At 32.7% G+C, this 16,297-nt stretch overlaps 1 protein-coding gene across 1 annotated transcript in view; it reads left to right on the top strand.

Moving 5' to 3' along the window:
• LOC133205353 (Fanconi anemia group A protein homolog) overlaps positions 1-16,297 on the top strand; it is a 122,661-nt gene that overhangs the window by 5,993 nt on the left and 100,371 nt on the right. Inside the window, exons 3-10 of the mRNA XM_061341152.1 lie at positions 792-831; positions 2,010-2,143; positions 2,347-2,439; positions 6,898-6,971; positions 7,745-7,833; positions 9,954-10,024; positions 11,166-11,199; positions 11,952-12,089. Of these exons, the coding sequence (XP_061197136.1) occupies positions 792-831; positions 2,010-2,143; positions 2,347-2,439; positions 6,898-6,971; positions 7,745-7,833; positions 9,954-10,024; positions 11,166-11,199; positions 11,952-12,089 (673 nt within the window). The remainder of the gene's footprint in view (positions 1-791; positions 832-2,009; positions 2,144-2,346; positions 2,440-6,897; positions 6,972-7,744; positions 7,834-9,953; positions 10,025-11,165; positions 11,200-11,951; positions 12,090-16,297) is intronic.

Here is a 16,297-nt window from a genome sequence, read left to right as displayed (position 1 = left end):
TACATGTAGGGGCAGTTTATGCTTTATAAACTGCGAAGCGGTTTATAAAAAAGCGTAAACTGTTCCAACCCACTTTATACCGTATAAATTGGGTAGCTATTAATTTCATTCCTTATAATTTAATTTTCATTAATTTAGTGTAATAAAATAAGATGATTAGGCAACCCAATTTATACAATATAAAGTAAGTTTTTTATCCAATCAAATACCACGTTATATCTAGAATTAAATTATTTATTGTTAAAGAAGGGAATAATTGAAATGTATGAAAAACATGAAATGATTGGACACAAAAATGTGTGTAAATTCTTTGGTTTATTGGGGCCCCACAAGAATGTGTGGGTACCCTTTAGTAAACACTGTCTCTCTGTTCATCTGTCATTCTGACCATCCACAAATTTCTGTTTTTTTGTAATAACTTTTTAAAAAAAGATAATCCGATTAAATTCAGATTTGGTTTGTTGTTTCTATAAGCAACAAGACATATTTTAATGTCAAGTTTGATTCTGTATGTATTCAGGTGAGGAGATGGGTTAGAGGGGTAAATACCCAGTGTTTCCGCTAATTTTGAAAACCACGGGTCATTATGACCCTTTGAAGTAAACTTTTGAGTCAAAGAGAATTTTGGGGGTCAAAATATATTCTGGTTTTTGCTTTCAGTTCATATGTTAGATGTGCTAGCTTACATCATGATTTGATGTTTAAAAAAATGAATGTTAACTTGCTCATTTATTTACACATTTTACCAATGCTGACTGGTCAGTTTTCTAGTTTCTTTTATTTCCTTTCAGGTTGCTGACTTGTTATCATCCTCAGAACTAAATGTGAAAGGTACTGCGTTCAATTTTGCCACCCAAAGTAACTTTTGCAAAGTTCTCTGATGCACAAACTTAGGAGCTTTTTGTGTGCCTTTCTCTCTGAAAAAAAATTTATAAAAATTTATAAAAATGCAAAGCAGGAAACCAGAATCCAACATTAATTAGGAAAAAAAAAGAAAATACAAAGCAAAAAATAAGAATCCAACATTAATTAGCTCACCTGAGCCAAAGACTTATGGCAGATTTCACATTCACTAGTAAATGTTACTAGGACAGAATGTAAAATATAGCATAAAAAATCAAATCATCAAATTTCTTCATTGAAGTATAAAGGAATTAATACTTTGTTGAAATTTGTTTATAATATACTAAATGAAAAGTTAGTAGAAAATACCAACAGGAGGAGGAATGTTGTCCCACATAGTTTTTATTGCAATTTTTAAAATTGTAATTTTCAAAGTATAGCAATATATTCAGCAAAACCATTGATTGTATTTTGAATAAAAACTTTAACATTTTATAATTTTTATTTGAAACCTCTCTTGCCACCTTTCTTCTGGTTTTGCCGATTGATTTTCGTCATAGATTAGTATTTATAAAAAAATTCAGTCATAATGTCCAGTATCACATTTGCAAAATATGAAGTTAGGGTTAACCTTTATTGACTAGCTGGAAGCAATTTCAATCAAACTTCAAGTCATATTAGTCCCTGGGCTAGGGTGGGGCCACAATAGGGGATCAAAGTACATAGGTGACACTTGTATAAACAAACCCTGGTACAGGGGTCTTTTGTGTATGCCTGGAGCCATTTGAATATCCAGCAGGTAAAAATGCCAATTTGATTTCTTTTTCTGTACACATAGCCACTTCAATAGAAAATGCATTATGAGACTGCATTTTGACCTTGAGGGATCAAGGGTTTTGAGGGATTGAGAGTATGAGAAATCAAGAATTAAGAGAAAAAGTGGGACCAGAGACAGGCAGAGATCAATGACAGAGAGAGTTCGAAGTCGAAGCCATCAAGAATTTCTAATATTTATTTGGAGTTGCTGCAAGCAACACTTGTTGCTTGAACACCGTAGTTTGTACGGGAGGGGGCAATTTTAGTGATTGTTTGATGGAACTATTTGTACTTTTCATAAAGTTTGCTTCTTGCTACATGAATAGATTTACTCATCATTTCCTTCTTAGGTGTGTTAGAATCATGTGTCTCCCCCAAGAGTCAGTCAGAAGCAAATGCCTTGAGTACCTTGGAGACTTGTGTCAACACGATTTTGAGCTTGGTCAAGAAGCAGAGGAACTCGAGCCACAATGAAGAGATAAAAGTATGTGTTTTCAATTTGTGGCCCTCTACATTTTTATCTGTTCTCTCTGTTTTAGCAAGTATTAGTATACAGAAAGCTGTCTTTCATTTTAATGCGATGCATTGTTCAGGTCCCTGTCACTTAAAACTATAGTTTGATGAGATTTATTAATTCTTTTAGATCATTGTGATGAATTTTTTGTGATGGTAATTTATTGATAACAGGGGAAGTTGACTTGTCTCATCCGTATGGTTCGTGAAATGATAGACAGACATAGTATTAACAGACCAAGACTACTGAACCTATTTTGTAATGAGGTATGTGTATGTTGAGGTTGTCAAAGCTGAACACGATTTGAAATAGGCAATATGGCATATTAGTTTTCCTGCCTCTGATATCAGCACTGGGGTATACTTTTTGCATTCGTTACACCTGTCTGCTTTCTTGCCACGGGTACCTGCTTGGAATGGTTGAAACATGTTCATGCTGGTTGTCTTACAGTATTATTGCAGTTCACGTGTATTTGTATTTGTTTGTATGCATGTGAAAACTGATTACAATGAACAATATGACTAAGTGAACGGCTTATATAGGGGCCTCAGATATAGCAACAGAATGAAAGAATATGGTGGGCAAATTCCTTTTACGAATCGTGTTCAGCTTTAAATTTTGAGTAAAATAAAACTATTGTCCCTTTAAACTTATACTTGTATGTACATGTATCTTTGATTCCCTATCAAGATATTTCTACAATTTTTGCCGTATTGATCATGACCAGAAGAGTTTATGCAATCATTAAAAGTCAGTCATTCATCTGTGTTTGGAAAAATATGGCATGTCCTACAATTCCTGAAACATTCTTCTTTCCCATATAAACTTTGAACGAAACTGAATAAATGGTGGGCAAACATTGAGCAAACGGTGAGTTAACAGTCTGTGAATGCTGAACTCAACTTGGTGTATGCTTTGTAAATGATGAGCAAACGCAGAAGGTGTATGGAGCACAAATGCTTCAAAAGGAAATGGGAAAAAAGAATGTTTCAGGGACTGCATTACTTGCTAAAATGAAAAAGTCTGGTCAGTAGGATTTTGTTTTTTGTTTCTACATAAAGGCAAAAATTTGAAATCAAATTTTTATGCCCCACCATGAATATGGCCGGGACATATAGTGTTTGTCATGTCCATCCCTCCGTCCTTCCATCTGTCCTTCTGTCACACTTCGCGTTTAGCTCTGTTCAAAGCTCAGTTTCAAAGAAACTGTCCAAAATATTTTTATCAAACTTCATATGCTGATAGATATAGATGAGAGCTATGCAACTGCATCAACATTTTTTGACCTTGACCTTTCCCTCGACCTTGACCTCACTTTTCTTAAATTAGTGTTTAGCTCAGTTTTAAAGATACCATTCAAGATAGTGTAATGAAACTTCATATGTTGATACATACTGATGTAAGCTAATCAACTGCTTCAATATTTTTTGACCTTGACCTTTCTCTTGACCTTGACCTCACTTTTCTTAAATTAGTGTTTAGCTCAGTTTTAATGAATCCATTCAAGATATTTTTAACAAACTTCATATGCTGATACATACTGATGAGAGCTATTCAACTGCATCAATATTTTTTTACCTTGACCTTTCCTTTGACCTTGACCTCACTTTTCTTATACAAGTTTTTAGCTCAGTTTTAAAGATACCATTCAAGATAGTGTTATCAAACTTCATATGCTGATACATACTGATGAGAGCTATTTAACTGCATCAACATTTTTACCTTGACCTTTCCTTTGACCTTGACCTCACTTTTCTTAAATAAGCTTTTAGCTCAGTTTTAAAGATACCATTCAGGATAGTGTTATCAAACTTCATATTGTGATACATACTGATGAGAGCTATTTAACTGCATCAACATTTTTACCTTGACATTTCCTTTGACCTTGACATCACTTTTCTTAAATAAGTTTTTAGCTCAGTTTTAAAGATACCATTCAGGATATTGTTATCAAACTTCATATACTGATACATACTGATGAGAACTATTTAACTGCATCAATATTTTTTGACCTTATTTTTTGACCTTGACCTTTCCTTTGACCTTGACCTCACTTTTCTTAAACTAGTGTCAAACTTCATATGCTGATACATACTGCTGAGGGCTATTCAGCTGCATCAATATTTTTTGACCTTGACCTTTACTTTGACCTTACTTTTGTTAAATTAGTGTTTAGCTCAGTTTTAAAGATACCATTCATAATATTTTTATCAAACTTCATATGCTAATGCATACTGATGTAATCTTTTCAGCTGCATCAACAATTTTTGACCTTTCTCTTGACTTTGACCTCACTTTTCTTAAATTAGTGTCAAACTTCATATGCTGATACATACTGATGTAAGCTATTCAACTGCATCAATATTTTTTCACCTTGATCTTTACTTTGATCTTGACCTCACTTTTCTCATCTTGTGTTTAGCTCAGTTTTAAAGAAACCATTCAAATTTTTTTTTATCAAACTTTATAAACTGATACAGACTGATGTAACCTTTGTAACCTTTTCAGCTGCATCAACAATTTTTGACCTTTCTCTTGACTTTGACCTCACTTTTCTTAAATTAGTGTCAAACTTCATATGCTGATACATACTGATGTAAGCTATTCAACTGCATCAATATTTTTTCACCTTGATCTTTCCTTTGATCTTGACCTCACTTTTCTCATCTTGTGTTTAGCTCAGTTTTAAAGAAACCATTCAAATTTTTTTTTTTTATCAAACTTTATAAACTGATACAGACTGATGTAACCTTTTCAACTGCATCAACATTTTTGACCTTGACCTTTCCTTTGACCTTAACTTCATTTATTTTACATCAAAGTTTAGCTCAGTTTTAAATAAATCATTCAAAATATTTTTATCAGACTTAATATGCTGATACGTATTTATGAGAACTATTCAACTGCATCAAAAACGTTTGACCTTGAACTTTTCTGGGACCTTGACCTCACTTTTCTTAAATTTGCATTTTGCTTAATTTTAAAGAAACCATTTAAGATATATTATTTATGTAAGCTTATGCACTTATACATAATTTGGTGAGAATTTATCATTTATATCCAACTTTTTAGATTTCAATTTCAACTTTAGAGAAACTATTCAAGATATTCTCATCAAATTTCATACACTAATACAAATTTTCATGTTGCATTACTAATATATCCTCGGCGGGGTATTCATGTCCTATGGACATATTTATAGTTTAAATACAGTTTGAAGCTGTCTTCCTCTAGCCTTAAATTAAATCTTCCTTAAAATCTTTTTGACAGCTCTATAAATGGCTACAAAAAAAGTGACCTTGCATCCTATAAACCATTACTTTTTAAGGAAGTCAAGAGGTACTGACATACAGTTTTCAATTTTAACGAGGAAAAAATTTTGATTTAGCACATAAAATAAGGGTCGGTTGATTAATGGTAAACAAACATATTTTTCACTTAGGCCTTATTTAAAAGACAATATCATTTAAACTCTTATAAAGGTGTGATCTAATTTCAGTAAAATTTAATACATGTTAAGTAGACTATATCCAGATACACAATTCTCTAATAAGATTTTGATGAACAGTGTTTGATCTCCAAGAACAGCAGGACTATAATTCATCATATTAATATCCCTATGAAGTGTAGATGCGAGTTTGTTCAAATCTAGCTGCAATAATGTAGCCCTCTCCAATTTTTTTTTTTTTGGGAGAGGGCTACAACTCCTTAGGATCTCCGTAATGGTGCAAGTGCGGGAGTGATTCACTACCGCACAGATTTCGGCTCAAATAATCAGTAAGTGTGTATTTTATTAACATATCTTACCTGAATTCATAAAATGTAGTTATGCAGGACTTGAATTGATCCAAAAATATACAGAACAATCCGTATATCGGTTATTTTTCGTGTATGTCAACATCACAACTTGAATTTATCCGCCATGTTTACTGACCTTGATCGATTTTATTTTGGGACAACCAATGAGAATTTGGGATCTAGGGGAGCGGATCTGTATGGATTTCCCTTATTATAAGCATAAATATCACTGTCTATGATAAAAATATCACGTGGAATGCTTTTATTTATCGATGTTTAGTTATATCATACAACACAAACATTTATCAACACCGACATTTCCATTATCAAGTGATTCTAAATTTCAAGCGCAAGTCTCAGTACATCACGCGAGAACTGTCATGGCTGCTGAGGTGAACGACTGGAAAACACGCAGATTTATTTTACTTGGTTTTCACGCATAAAGGGCTATGATGTTGATAGTGAATAAAAATTCCGTCTTATTGGAAGTAAGTTGAATGCAAAAACAATTTATTTTGCCTGCAGTCGCCCGTATCTAAAAAATATATTTGCACCATTACGGAGATGCAGTGGAATTGTAGCCCTCTCCTGAAAATATCAGATTAAAAAAATCGGAGAGGGCTACATTATTGCAGCTAGTTCAAATCATGACCCCCAGGGCAATGATGACACCATGATAAGAAATCAGTGCTTTGCTTAGATATATATTGACTTCAGCAAGAACTAGAATGCTACAATATGTAAACAGGATATCAATTAATACTAAATATACTATGAAACAAAATTGATGAAATAAACTTAATGGATACAAAAAAGGGTTTTTTTATTAATCATCTACATCATTTGGTTTAAGGAAGAGAAATCAGGTGAGCATTATGACCCATGGGCTTCTTTTTGTTGAATTAACTTTCATGTTTGTTTTGTAGATGCTGCTGCCTGTTTTTCTTATATGGATACTCCACAAGGAAGACGTCATGACTTTAGATACATACATGTCCTTGTAAGTAGAATTCTGTCCAGTCAAGCCTCTAGTAGAACAAGTATTCTGGGAGTAATTTTGCATGTATTGTTTGTTTGCAGATAGCAGAAAAATGAAAACTAATTAAAGGCTGTTAATGATTGAGTTTTAACACGGGCATATAAAAATATATGAAAAGCATTTGTAGGTTTAATTTTGAATTAACTATTTCCTGCCTAATTAAAATGAAATCTTTATTGAAAAAAAAAATTGTTGTAACTACTGGGATTTAATGAATTTTCAGTTAATTGATCATGTTGATACCCAGTTTTCATTTTGTGATATGAATTCCTTGTTTATATTTAAGTATACGCTTGTGAATTTTCTTCTTCTTTTTTTCACCTATAAAAGCAGTTGGTTTATATACATTTTTTAGTGCATCAGTACGTGCAATAGTTTTGGTCATCTTTGTAGTCAAGCTTAATTTTGATTGTTTGTCTTTAAGAACCTCACCATTAAATCTGAGAGTACCATAGGGTTTACTATATCGCCCTTATTGCTGCTACATCTGTCCATGCATAACTTGTTTTCCAAATTTTTAAAAAAATTTTGGGGGGGGGGTGTTAAACTTTGAGTTAAAGGATTTAGATTTGATCAAATATAAGTTTCATGGGATTTCAGCCAAAATTTAACATCATAAAATTTAAGGTATTGAATTGAGATGGGTACGCAGCATTGAATTCACATAGAGATAACATTATTTTGCTGAGGTGTGTGTAATGCCTATATTTTCACACTGATTTATGTCATTTCAGAAAATATTCCTCACCAGAGTTTGCTGAGGCCTTTTCCAGTGAATTAATATCAGACTTAACCACTTGTAGTGAAGAACTGTGGATTTTAGGTAAAGTTTTAATATGATTTTTTTTCCCAGAGAATTAACATCGGTCTGATCTCTGTGTCCCACAGTGGGATTCGAACCTGCGACGTAAGGTGTGTAAAACATCAAATAAATAATTTTAATGTAAAACTCAGAAAGTTCCAACCTTTCACTTAGATCATAAAGCTGAACTTCAATATCTGTGGAGCATCAATACAGTCAAGACTCATTATCTCGAACTCCAAGGGACCGAGAAAAAACTTCGAGATATCTGAGGATTTGAAATATCAAGGGTAAAATACTAAAGGAATAAATGGTTGGGACTACTAAATCACTTTAACAAATCCATGGTATTCAAGATGTTGGTGTTCGAGATACCGAATTTCAACTGTATTTCAAATACCATGGATATGTCAAAGTGATTTGAAAGTCCCACACACTTTTCTTTATGTACGAGGGGTTATCAAAAAGTTCGTGGACTAGCGCCATAAAATTAAAACCGCTTTAGGTACATCAATGAATTTTTACACATTTAGTTAGCATCATCTTTTCTATCTGTAGAATAAACCATAAATCATAAGTTAGATTTTTTGATAAATTGTTAATGTTTTTGTAAGCAATGGTATGTCCAGGCGGCGCAACCTCAAATATGACATTTTTTTCTACGGGAGTTTAACTGAAAAAAAACCTCTTGTTTTCAAGCATTTGTCATCAAAAAACCCCGTAAATTCAGGCATTTGGTACAACGCAATTGTTCCATAAAATCTGTAATTTTTACCCCATTCTGTAAATTCTATGAATTTTTATCGTAAATTTTATACGGAGTGTCCAAACAATTAAGGGCTTGAAAATGACGTCAAAAGGGGGGAGAGGTTTCTTTTTCCAACATTCTATAAAGTTTCGCACCTGGAAAAACTTGTATAGACCTATAGAATGTTTGAACGGGCTGCAGAAAAATAAAATGCATCCAGAGTACTCGTTTAAATATCCAAAAAGATTCAGAGAGATGAAAAATGCACAGTTTATGTCGATTTGTAGTCAGAGTGTCAAAAGTCAGTCTCGTCGAAAAGTGACGTTAATCATATGTGGTAAAAAATGAACAACAAGCTTTAGAAGTATTCTGGCATAACCAAGTGAGGATCTTTCCCTATTATAGATTCATTTACAATATTATATGCATTGAAAGCAGCTGTTCATGACATTGTAAAGTCATATAAACAAGACGGGCTTAAGTCCTTACTTAACTCCAGGTAATCACACCAAGATAAGTGTATTAGGTAGACAGAGCGGACATTGAAAAACAATGACGTTGTCGGACGTCATGAAACTAAACGGCGACAGCGCCGGATGATCATATAATGTCTTTTTAATTTTAGAATAATTTGGCAAATTGTCAACGTATCAAGCTAAAATTTTCAACATTTCTTAAACTTTTGTTGATTTACGTTCCTTATAAATTTTGTAAGCACAAGCTACATAGTATTAATTTTATCGCATCAGTCCACGAACTTTTTGATAACCCCTCGTATTTAATGGTTTATATCTTGAATCCTTACATATTTTGATTTTTTTTCCCAGTGTCAATGAGTTTGAGATAATGTTTGACTGTAATTTAAATTGGAAGAGCTACAGTTTCCGATCGTTAGGCATACAGTAAAACCTGTTTCGTACAAATGGATCGAGAAACAACAAATTTACCGATATAGCAAAGTTTTATTTGATCCTCAGCAAAATTCTGAACAATTTCTTGTTAAATGTTATGGTTATGATGAACTCAGATATAAGGAATGAACTGATAAAGTCGGAGAATTGATTTTGTGTTCCTGGTTAAAAATCATGAAATTTACATCTTTTATAACAAATATTTTAAAATCTCAAATTTGAAAATATTTAACTGACATTATTTTTTTGTAAGTATCTATATTTGAAATTTAATTCAACATTTTAGTTCTCCAAGGTACATTTTGTAAATTGCAAATTTACTTCATATACTTGTATCTTGTTTGTTAAACAGATATAACAAATAAAAGATAGAACGAAGTCCAAGTCCCCAGGACTTTGCTTTATCTGAGTTTAACTGTATAAAGATGTAGAGTTTCATCAGAGACTGCAGATTTTCTTCAAATGATGTTTGGTGTTGACAGAAATTTTATCTCTGATGATAAGGAATTCACAATCTACTCTGAAAGACAAAGATGCTGCGAGACTTAAAAAGGTAAGCAAACTAAATATAATGTAAACATGGAAAAGTAAATTTGTAATTGATTGAAATTACTTTAATGAAAATTTCTTTTTATCTAAATATGATATTTGATATGTTATAATCAATGAATTTTTTTTAATGAATCAGAAATGGAAGATTTGTAGCTGGTAAGGCACTGAAAGTAAATCTGTTTCAAATAAAAAAAAAATAGTTAAATTGTACATGTATGTCAGCTAATTTGTCTCTTTCAAGTTTTGTTAATGGAGAAATAAATTGATATTTATGCATCAAGGATAAATAACAAAATTAACATATTGAACTCCTTTGTTTTCAAATATTGCTGTGAAATATGTAATGAAATGTGCAAATTGTTTAAAAAATATAAAGAAATTGAAGTATGTCAAGTTGTGTAAGTTATTAGTGTTTGCAGATTTTTTTCAGTGCCTTTTTTTGAAAACATTCTTGATTATTCATTAAACTCTTTTGAAACATCAATTAAAATGTTGATTTGGGCACATCAGTTGTTAAATAGGTTTTATTGGATACTCAAGAGTCTATGGAATTTTTTTAAAGCCCCATAGAAGGTACAATTTTGGCTTATTATGCCCTAAAATTTGATGTTTTCAAAAAGTTTTGAATTTGCTTAAATATAATTGAATAAATAAAAGTGATAAATCATGAAAGAATTTGATTGGCATGAAGGAGGACCGTTTCTGGAAATATGACATCAGCTTAAAAAATTTGTACATTTCTAAGTTTTAAACAGCTAGAAAAGGCCTCAAAGTGACTCATTTAATAAGGAAACTTAAGAAAATAGTGTCCACAGCCATTTCCAACTTCAAAATTTTCAAATATGTTGTGTAAAAATCTTTAAGAAATCTTATTTCTCGTAATCTTTGTGGGCTACAGTGTATGCAAGTGGTCTATATTGCCTGAAAGAAAATTCCAAAGAAAATTGATGTCTTCTGCAACTTTTTAGGGACTCAGATTAATATACATGTATATATTAAACAGAAAGCATCTGAGACAGACAGCTTTTGGTAAATTCATTTTCTCCCGAGACATCTGTTGTGAAGATAAAGAAGCTCTGTGTAAGACATGCTAAAAAAGTGTTTATATCTTTTATAGAGGTGATATTTTGATTTTATTTCAGATTTCCAAGAATATTTTGGATTTATTCAATAAAAGTAAGTATAATTTAGCTCTTTTAGTCAAGGATTAGAAGAGATTATGCATTGGTTAAGTGTTGATCATCTGTTTGTCTATAAGCCCAAAAAATGCTGTTTCTTCTACTTTTTTTGTCCAATTTCAATAAAACTTTGTAAACCAGTAGACTTCACAAGGTAAAAAATTAGGTGAAAACATGGTTTACTGAAAATGAAATTTTTTTGGTTTTCAGTAAAATTTGGTACTCAAGTAGACTAAACCAAAAAAAAAAAAAAAAAAAGAATTTTATCACTAGACTAAGCATAAATTTCTTCTAAAATCTGCTCCTCATTTGAAATAAGTAACAAAATGCACCAAATAGACATTTTGTGTATATGTGTTTTAGATTAATGATGCATTGTTATGTGGTTTTGAGGGTAGAGTAATACAAGGGAATTCTTTCAAATGCTACCCCTCCTACAGCTTTTGTCTGATTTCAAAAAATTTTGGAACACAGATAAACTATACCAAGGCTCATAATTCTGTATATCCATTCAAAATTTTTGACTACTTAAAGCTTATGATCTGAATTTCTTTTAAATATGGCATTCCTCCTACTGAATTGGTAAATTGGTTAAGAAAACATTAGCCTAAAGATATAATTCTCTAAATAATAAAGTAATAAGAAAGGGTTGCAAGTTTCTCATTGTTTATTATTAGTACAAACCAGTAGAGCTACAGTCTCTTAGGTGTGATATTTATCCTTTCTGCATTAATATGACTATTCCTACAGAGGTGTTAGATGAACTGATGATGAATTCTGGAACTGTGAATACTGTGGACTTGTCAAACTGCTGTTCAACAGACATTCTAAAGAAACACTACTTAAGCACAATCAGCTTGTGGATGGCACATAGACCTGTACTAAAAGGTATGAGAAGGTTAAATGCATATTTTAAACAAAAATAATAACAACTTTATATTAAATGATTATTTTTTTAATGGAATTTTTTATGCTATGATTCACACAATGTGCATATGAATTTTTAGCTCTTCTGAGCCAAAGGCTCAAAGAGCTAATGCTATGGCCATTTGTGTGGTGTGTGGTGTGTGTAAACTGAGAATATGGGCCATAACCCCTTGGCCAATTATTGTCAAATTTGTCGCGGGGTTTCCTTGGCCCAAGGGCTCCCATTTATACGAAAACTAGGGTTGTGACCCTTAAACAAGAGGAGATAATTAGGTAAATAAAACCAAAACTACTGGTTGCTAAAAAATCTTCTCAAGAACCACTGGGCAGATTATCACCAAACTTACACAAAAGGATGAGGATATTTTGAAGATTAAAAATTGTTCAAGGCATCACCCTGGGGCAAAGGGCGTGGTCTCAACGTCACTTCAAATTTGACCAAAAATTACATTTGATTAAAATGTTGATATTTTGCTTACTGTAAGGACTAGGATCATCAAATCTTTTCAGTTGATGCATCTAAGGACCTCGTATCGTTGACTCAAAAGTAGGTCAAGGTGACCTACTTTTTAAATTTTGTGGCCATTCTTTTTCAAAATGATTTAGAGGCATATTTTGAACAATTTAAGGCCTATGTTCATCAAACTTTGTCAGTTGATGCATCTTGGGTCCTCGGAGTATGTCAACTAAAAAGTAGGTCATCTTGTAAGATGATTAGAATCATTAAATCTTGTAAGGTGATGCATCTTGGGTCTATAAAACATATTTATTAAAAAGACGGTCACAGTGACCTACTTTTTGAACTTTGCAGGCATTCGAGTTCAAAGCATTTTAGAGGTATATTTTGGACATTTTAAGGCCATTGATCATAAAACTTTGTAAGTTGCTGCATCTTGGGTCCTCAAAAACGTCAACTGAAAACTAGGTCATTGTTCTTTCTTGTAATGAACCACACGATTAATCCACTTCTCTTGGAGATATCGAGGAAGTCGTTGAACTATAGATTTCAATCCAAGCAGGGCTCGACATTAACACTTGTCGGCTTGTCCGGTACCAGTGAAAAAAAATTACGGACAAGTGAATATTGCTGGGCACTTGTCCGATTGGACAAGTGCATTTTAATATAAAGGAGTCTCTAAATAATTAAAAAAAAAAGACTGTTGAAAGTTAATCGGTAGTTTCAAGACGGAAGTTGTACATAAAAACCGGACTTCGATCCCGATAGCGATTGCTATTAATTGAGTTCACATTCGATCGGGATCGAAGTTCACTAATTGCATACTACTGAAAAGGCATGGAACTTACGAACTTAACGAAGTTTGGTTCACTTCTGGACATTTATGTTGTTGTCAGACCAGAAAGACTACCCCGGTAGATAAAATTTCGTTTTATGTGTTTGTTGTATTTATCAAATAACATCACGAATCAATCAAGCACATGTCATGTGTAATGGATTTTATTTTAGTTTTCCAGTTGACAGTATTAGATATTTATTGAAATTTTTTCGGACAAGTGAAGTTGAAGTTCGGACAAGTAAATGTCTTGGTCACTCGTCCGAATGGACAAGTAGGAAAAAAAGTTAATGTCGAGCCCTGCCAAGAGATGAATCAAGGTAAGAAAACATCACACTGTATTCTGGAATACCTTTCACGGCTAGTACCTCAAAAAGTAGGTCATGTAGTTCATACAGCTTCTTGTGATCTGTGAAATCTGTTAAAGTTTGCAGTCTAGATTTCAAACATGATTCTATCACCCAGGAGATCCATATCTTTCACTATGCTGCCTCCATAAAATACAGCCAGTTAAACCGTTTTATCTTTTATTGAAAACTCCATAATTCAATAATGCGATAATACGTACAGGTAAAGCTACAATAGACAAAATAATAACAAATGTTATGTACAATGAAGAAATTTATGAAAAATCTGAAAAAATCCTATATTCATAAGTAATAGAACACAATACTGAGATATATGTGTAAATTAGCATTATGTAAGTAGAAACACTGCAAATATCAGCAAACATGGACAATAGAAATGACAAATTTAGCTACTCTGAATTCCTGGTAAAAATTTAACAGTCAAATTTCACATACATGTAGGTAAAGAAGAAAATAAAGAAATTCATAGCCGAAAATTCATAAGCATAAAACAAGTACAGTCAGACCTGTTTTAAGAGGCCAATTGTGGGAGAATGAAAAATTGGCCACTTAAGACAGGTGGCCTCTCATTCCAGGTTTCAAACCAATGAACAAAATTTTGCGAGTACAGTTGTATATTCATTTTAAAACATATCCAACTCCACAATTTCAACACATTTAAATAATTAGTAGGGTGAATTCACCATGCATCGGACACCCTTGCACTTCAACAAGTTCTCTCGATTTCGCTACCGACCGAATATTATCAAAATGGAACTTAACATGTAGTATGTGGTTAAATTATAAATTTTTGACAAATTCGTGCCCTATTTATTGAGAAAATATCATTAAAAACCGATTTTTTCGAAATAAGTCAGAATTCACCATGGATCGGACAATATTCACCATGCATCGGACATACGATATTTATACCAGAAAAATATCATACCTTGATCTCGGTGCTTTAAAATTACTGATATCGAAACATTTTTATCTTTTATTAAAAAATTAAACTTCTAATTAAATTTGAATGACTATTTCGATCCACAAATATGAAGAGATTTTAGTTGCATCACATCGCCTTAGAAAGGCTTTACAATGCTAGTAATATGGCAACTCGCGCCTTTGTCTCGTGGGTTAAAATCATCTAGTTTAAAGAAGTAAATTGAGTCCACTTCTAGTGGTCATATATAGATAATTTGTATTTTCACTGAAAATTTAGAGTTTCTATTTTCTATTTCCGTAAAAAACAGCTGTCATTTGGGTTTTACATGAAAATGGAAGTGATTACCCATGCATCGGAAAGTGTCCGATGCATGGTTAATTTGTGTCCGATGTACGGTGAAATAAACATACTAGTAAAAGACAACTCTAAAAATTATTTTACAAACATTGAAGTAAAATTTTTGAAAAATTTCTGTAAAATTATCAATCAATGATAAATTTTACCTAGGTCCGACTCGTTCCGTTGAAGTCTATTTAAAAGAGCGACAACTCTAAAAATTGCAAAATCGTAAAATTCTGGTTACTCCCCTTTGATGATGCAAAATATGACGTAATTTCAAGGCCATTCTTGTGGTATTTTTATCACAACATGGAAATAAAAATCGGCATCATTAAAAAGTTTGTATCTTTACCTTTAAGACAGAAACAAGTAAAAACACGGGGAGACTCGGGTTCAATGAAAGTTTATTGCTGAAAGTTGTCCGAAGCAAGGTATGTGTCCGATGCATGGTTAACTCACCCTAAGTTGTAAGTCACATGAAATCCTTTTTATTTTACATTTCATTTTACATGATTTCTGAAAAAAATCTGTTATTGTTTTTTGTTTTGTGTTGGTAACAGCCATAGAGTTTACAATATTTCACACTTTAAAGTCTCCGATATCTCTCGTGAAGACAAGCCTTGTTTACTAAGCTCAATGGATTTGGCCTTATCTTTAAAGGAGAGGACTGACCTCTTCCTGCTTTCCATTTCATTTACTTTTTAATACATGTACAATGCTTGATTTTTACTCAGAATACGTCATAAAAAAAGCAGGTCTTAGTGTACATGTAAACATTCTAGGGCTATAGCGCAAGACTGGCCACTTGATAACCTCGGGCGAAATCGTAATTTATGTATTGAGTTTATATCATGAACATATTCTACATCTTACTTTTGTATATAAAGAACAACAAAACAGTCGTTAAAAATAAAAATTATCTCATTGAATCCTGGCAAAATTAAAATTACACCCACAATTCTTCGTCATTACTCATTATCAGCTGTTTATGTTTGGCTTCTCTATGGGGCTACGGGGTCACGTCAGACGGAAGTCATGTGACAAAACAGACAAAATGGCCGTTAAAAACAGGCATGTTGAGAGCATGAGACTTAAAAACACTGGCCGCGTTAGACAGGTGGTAGCTTAAATGAGTTAAAATATAGTGAAAAAATGAACGGGCGGGATTGAAACTGGCCGCTCATGGGGAGTGGCCGCTTATTAAGGGTGGCCGTAACAGCAGGTGCGACTGTAACTGTAAGAAGA

This window comes from Saccostrea echinata, unplaced genomic scaffold (genome assembly GCF_033153115.1).
Source record: "Saccostrea echinata isolate AGI-Se365-2 ecotype Australia unplaced genomic scaffold, CSIRO_AGI_Sech_v1 ptg000054l, whole genome shotgun sequence".
NCBI lineage: Eukaryota > Metazoa > Mollusca > Bivalvia > Ostreida > Ostreidae > Saccostrea > Saccostrea echinata.
Note: the sequence above shows the minus strand (reverse complement) of the source record. Positions and strands in the feature narration are given on the sequence as shown.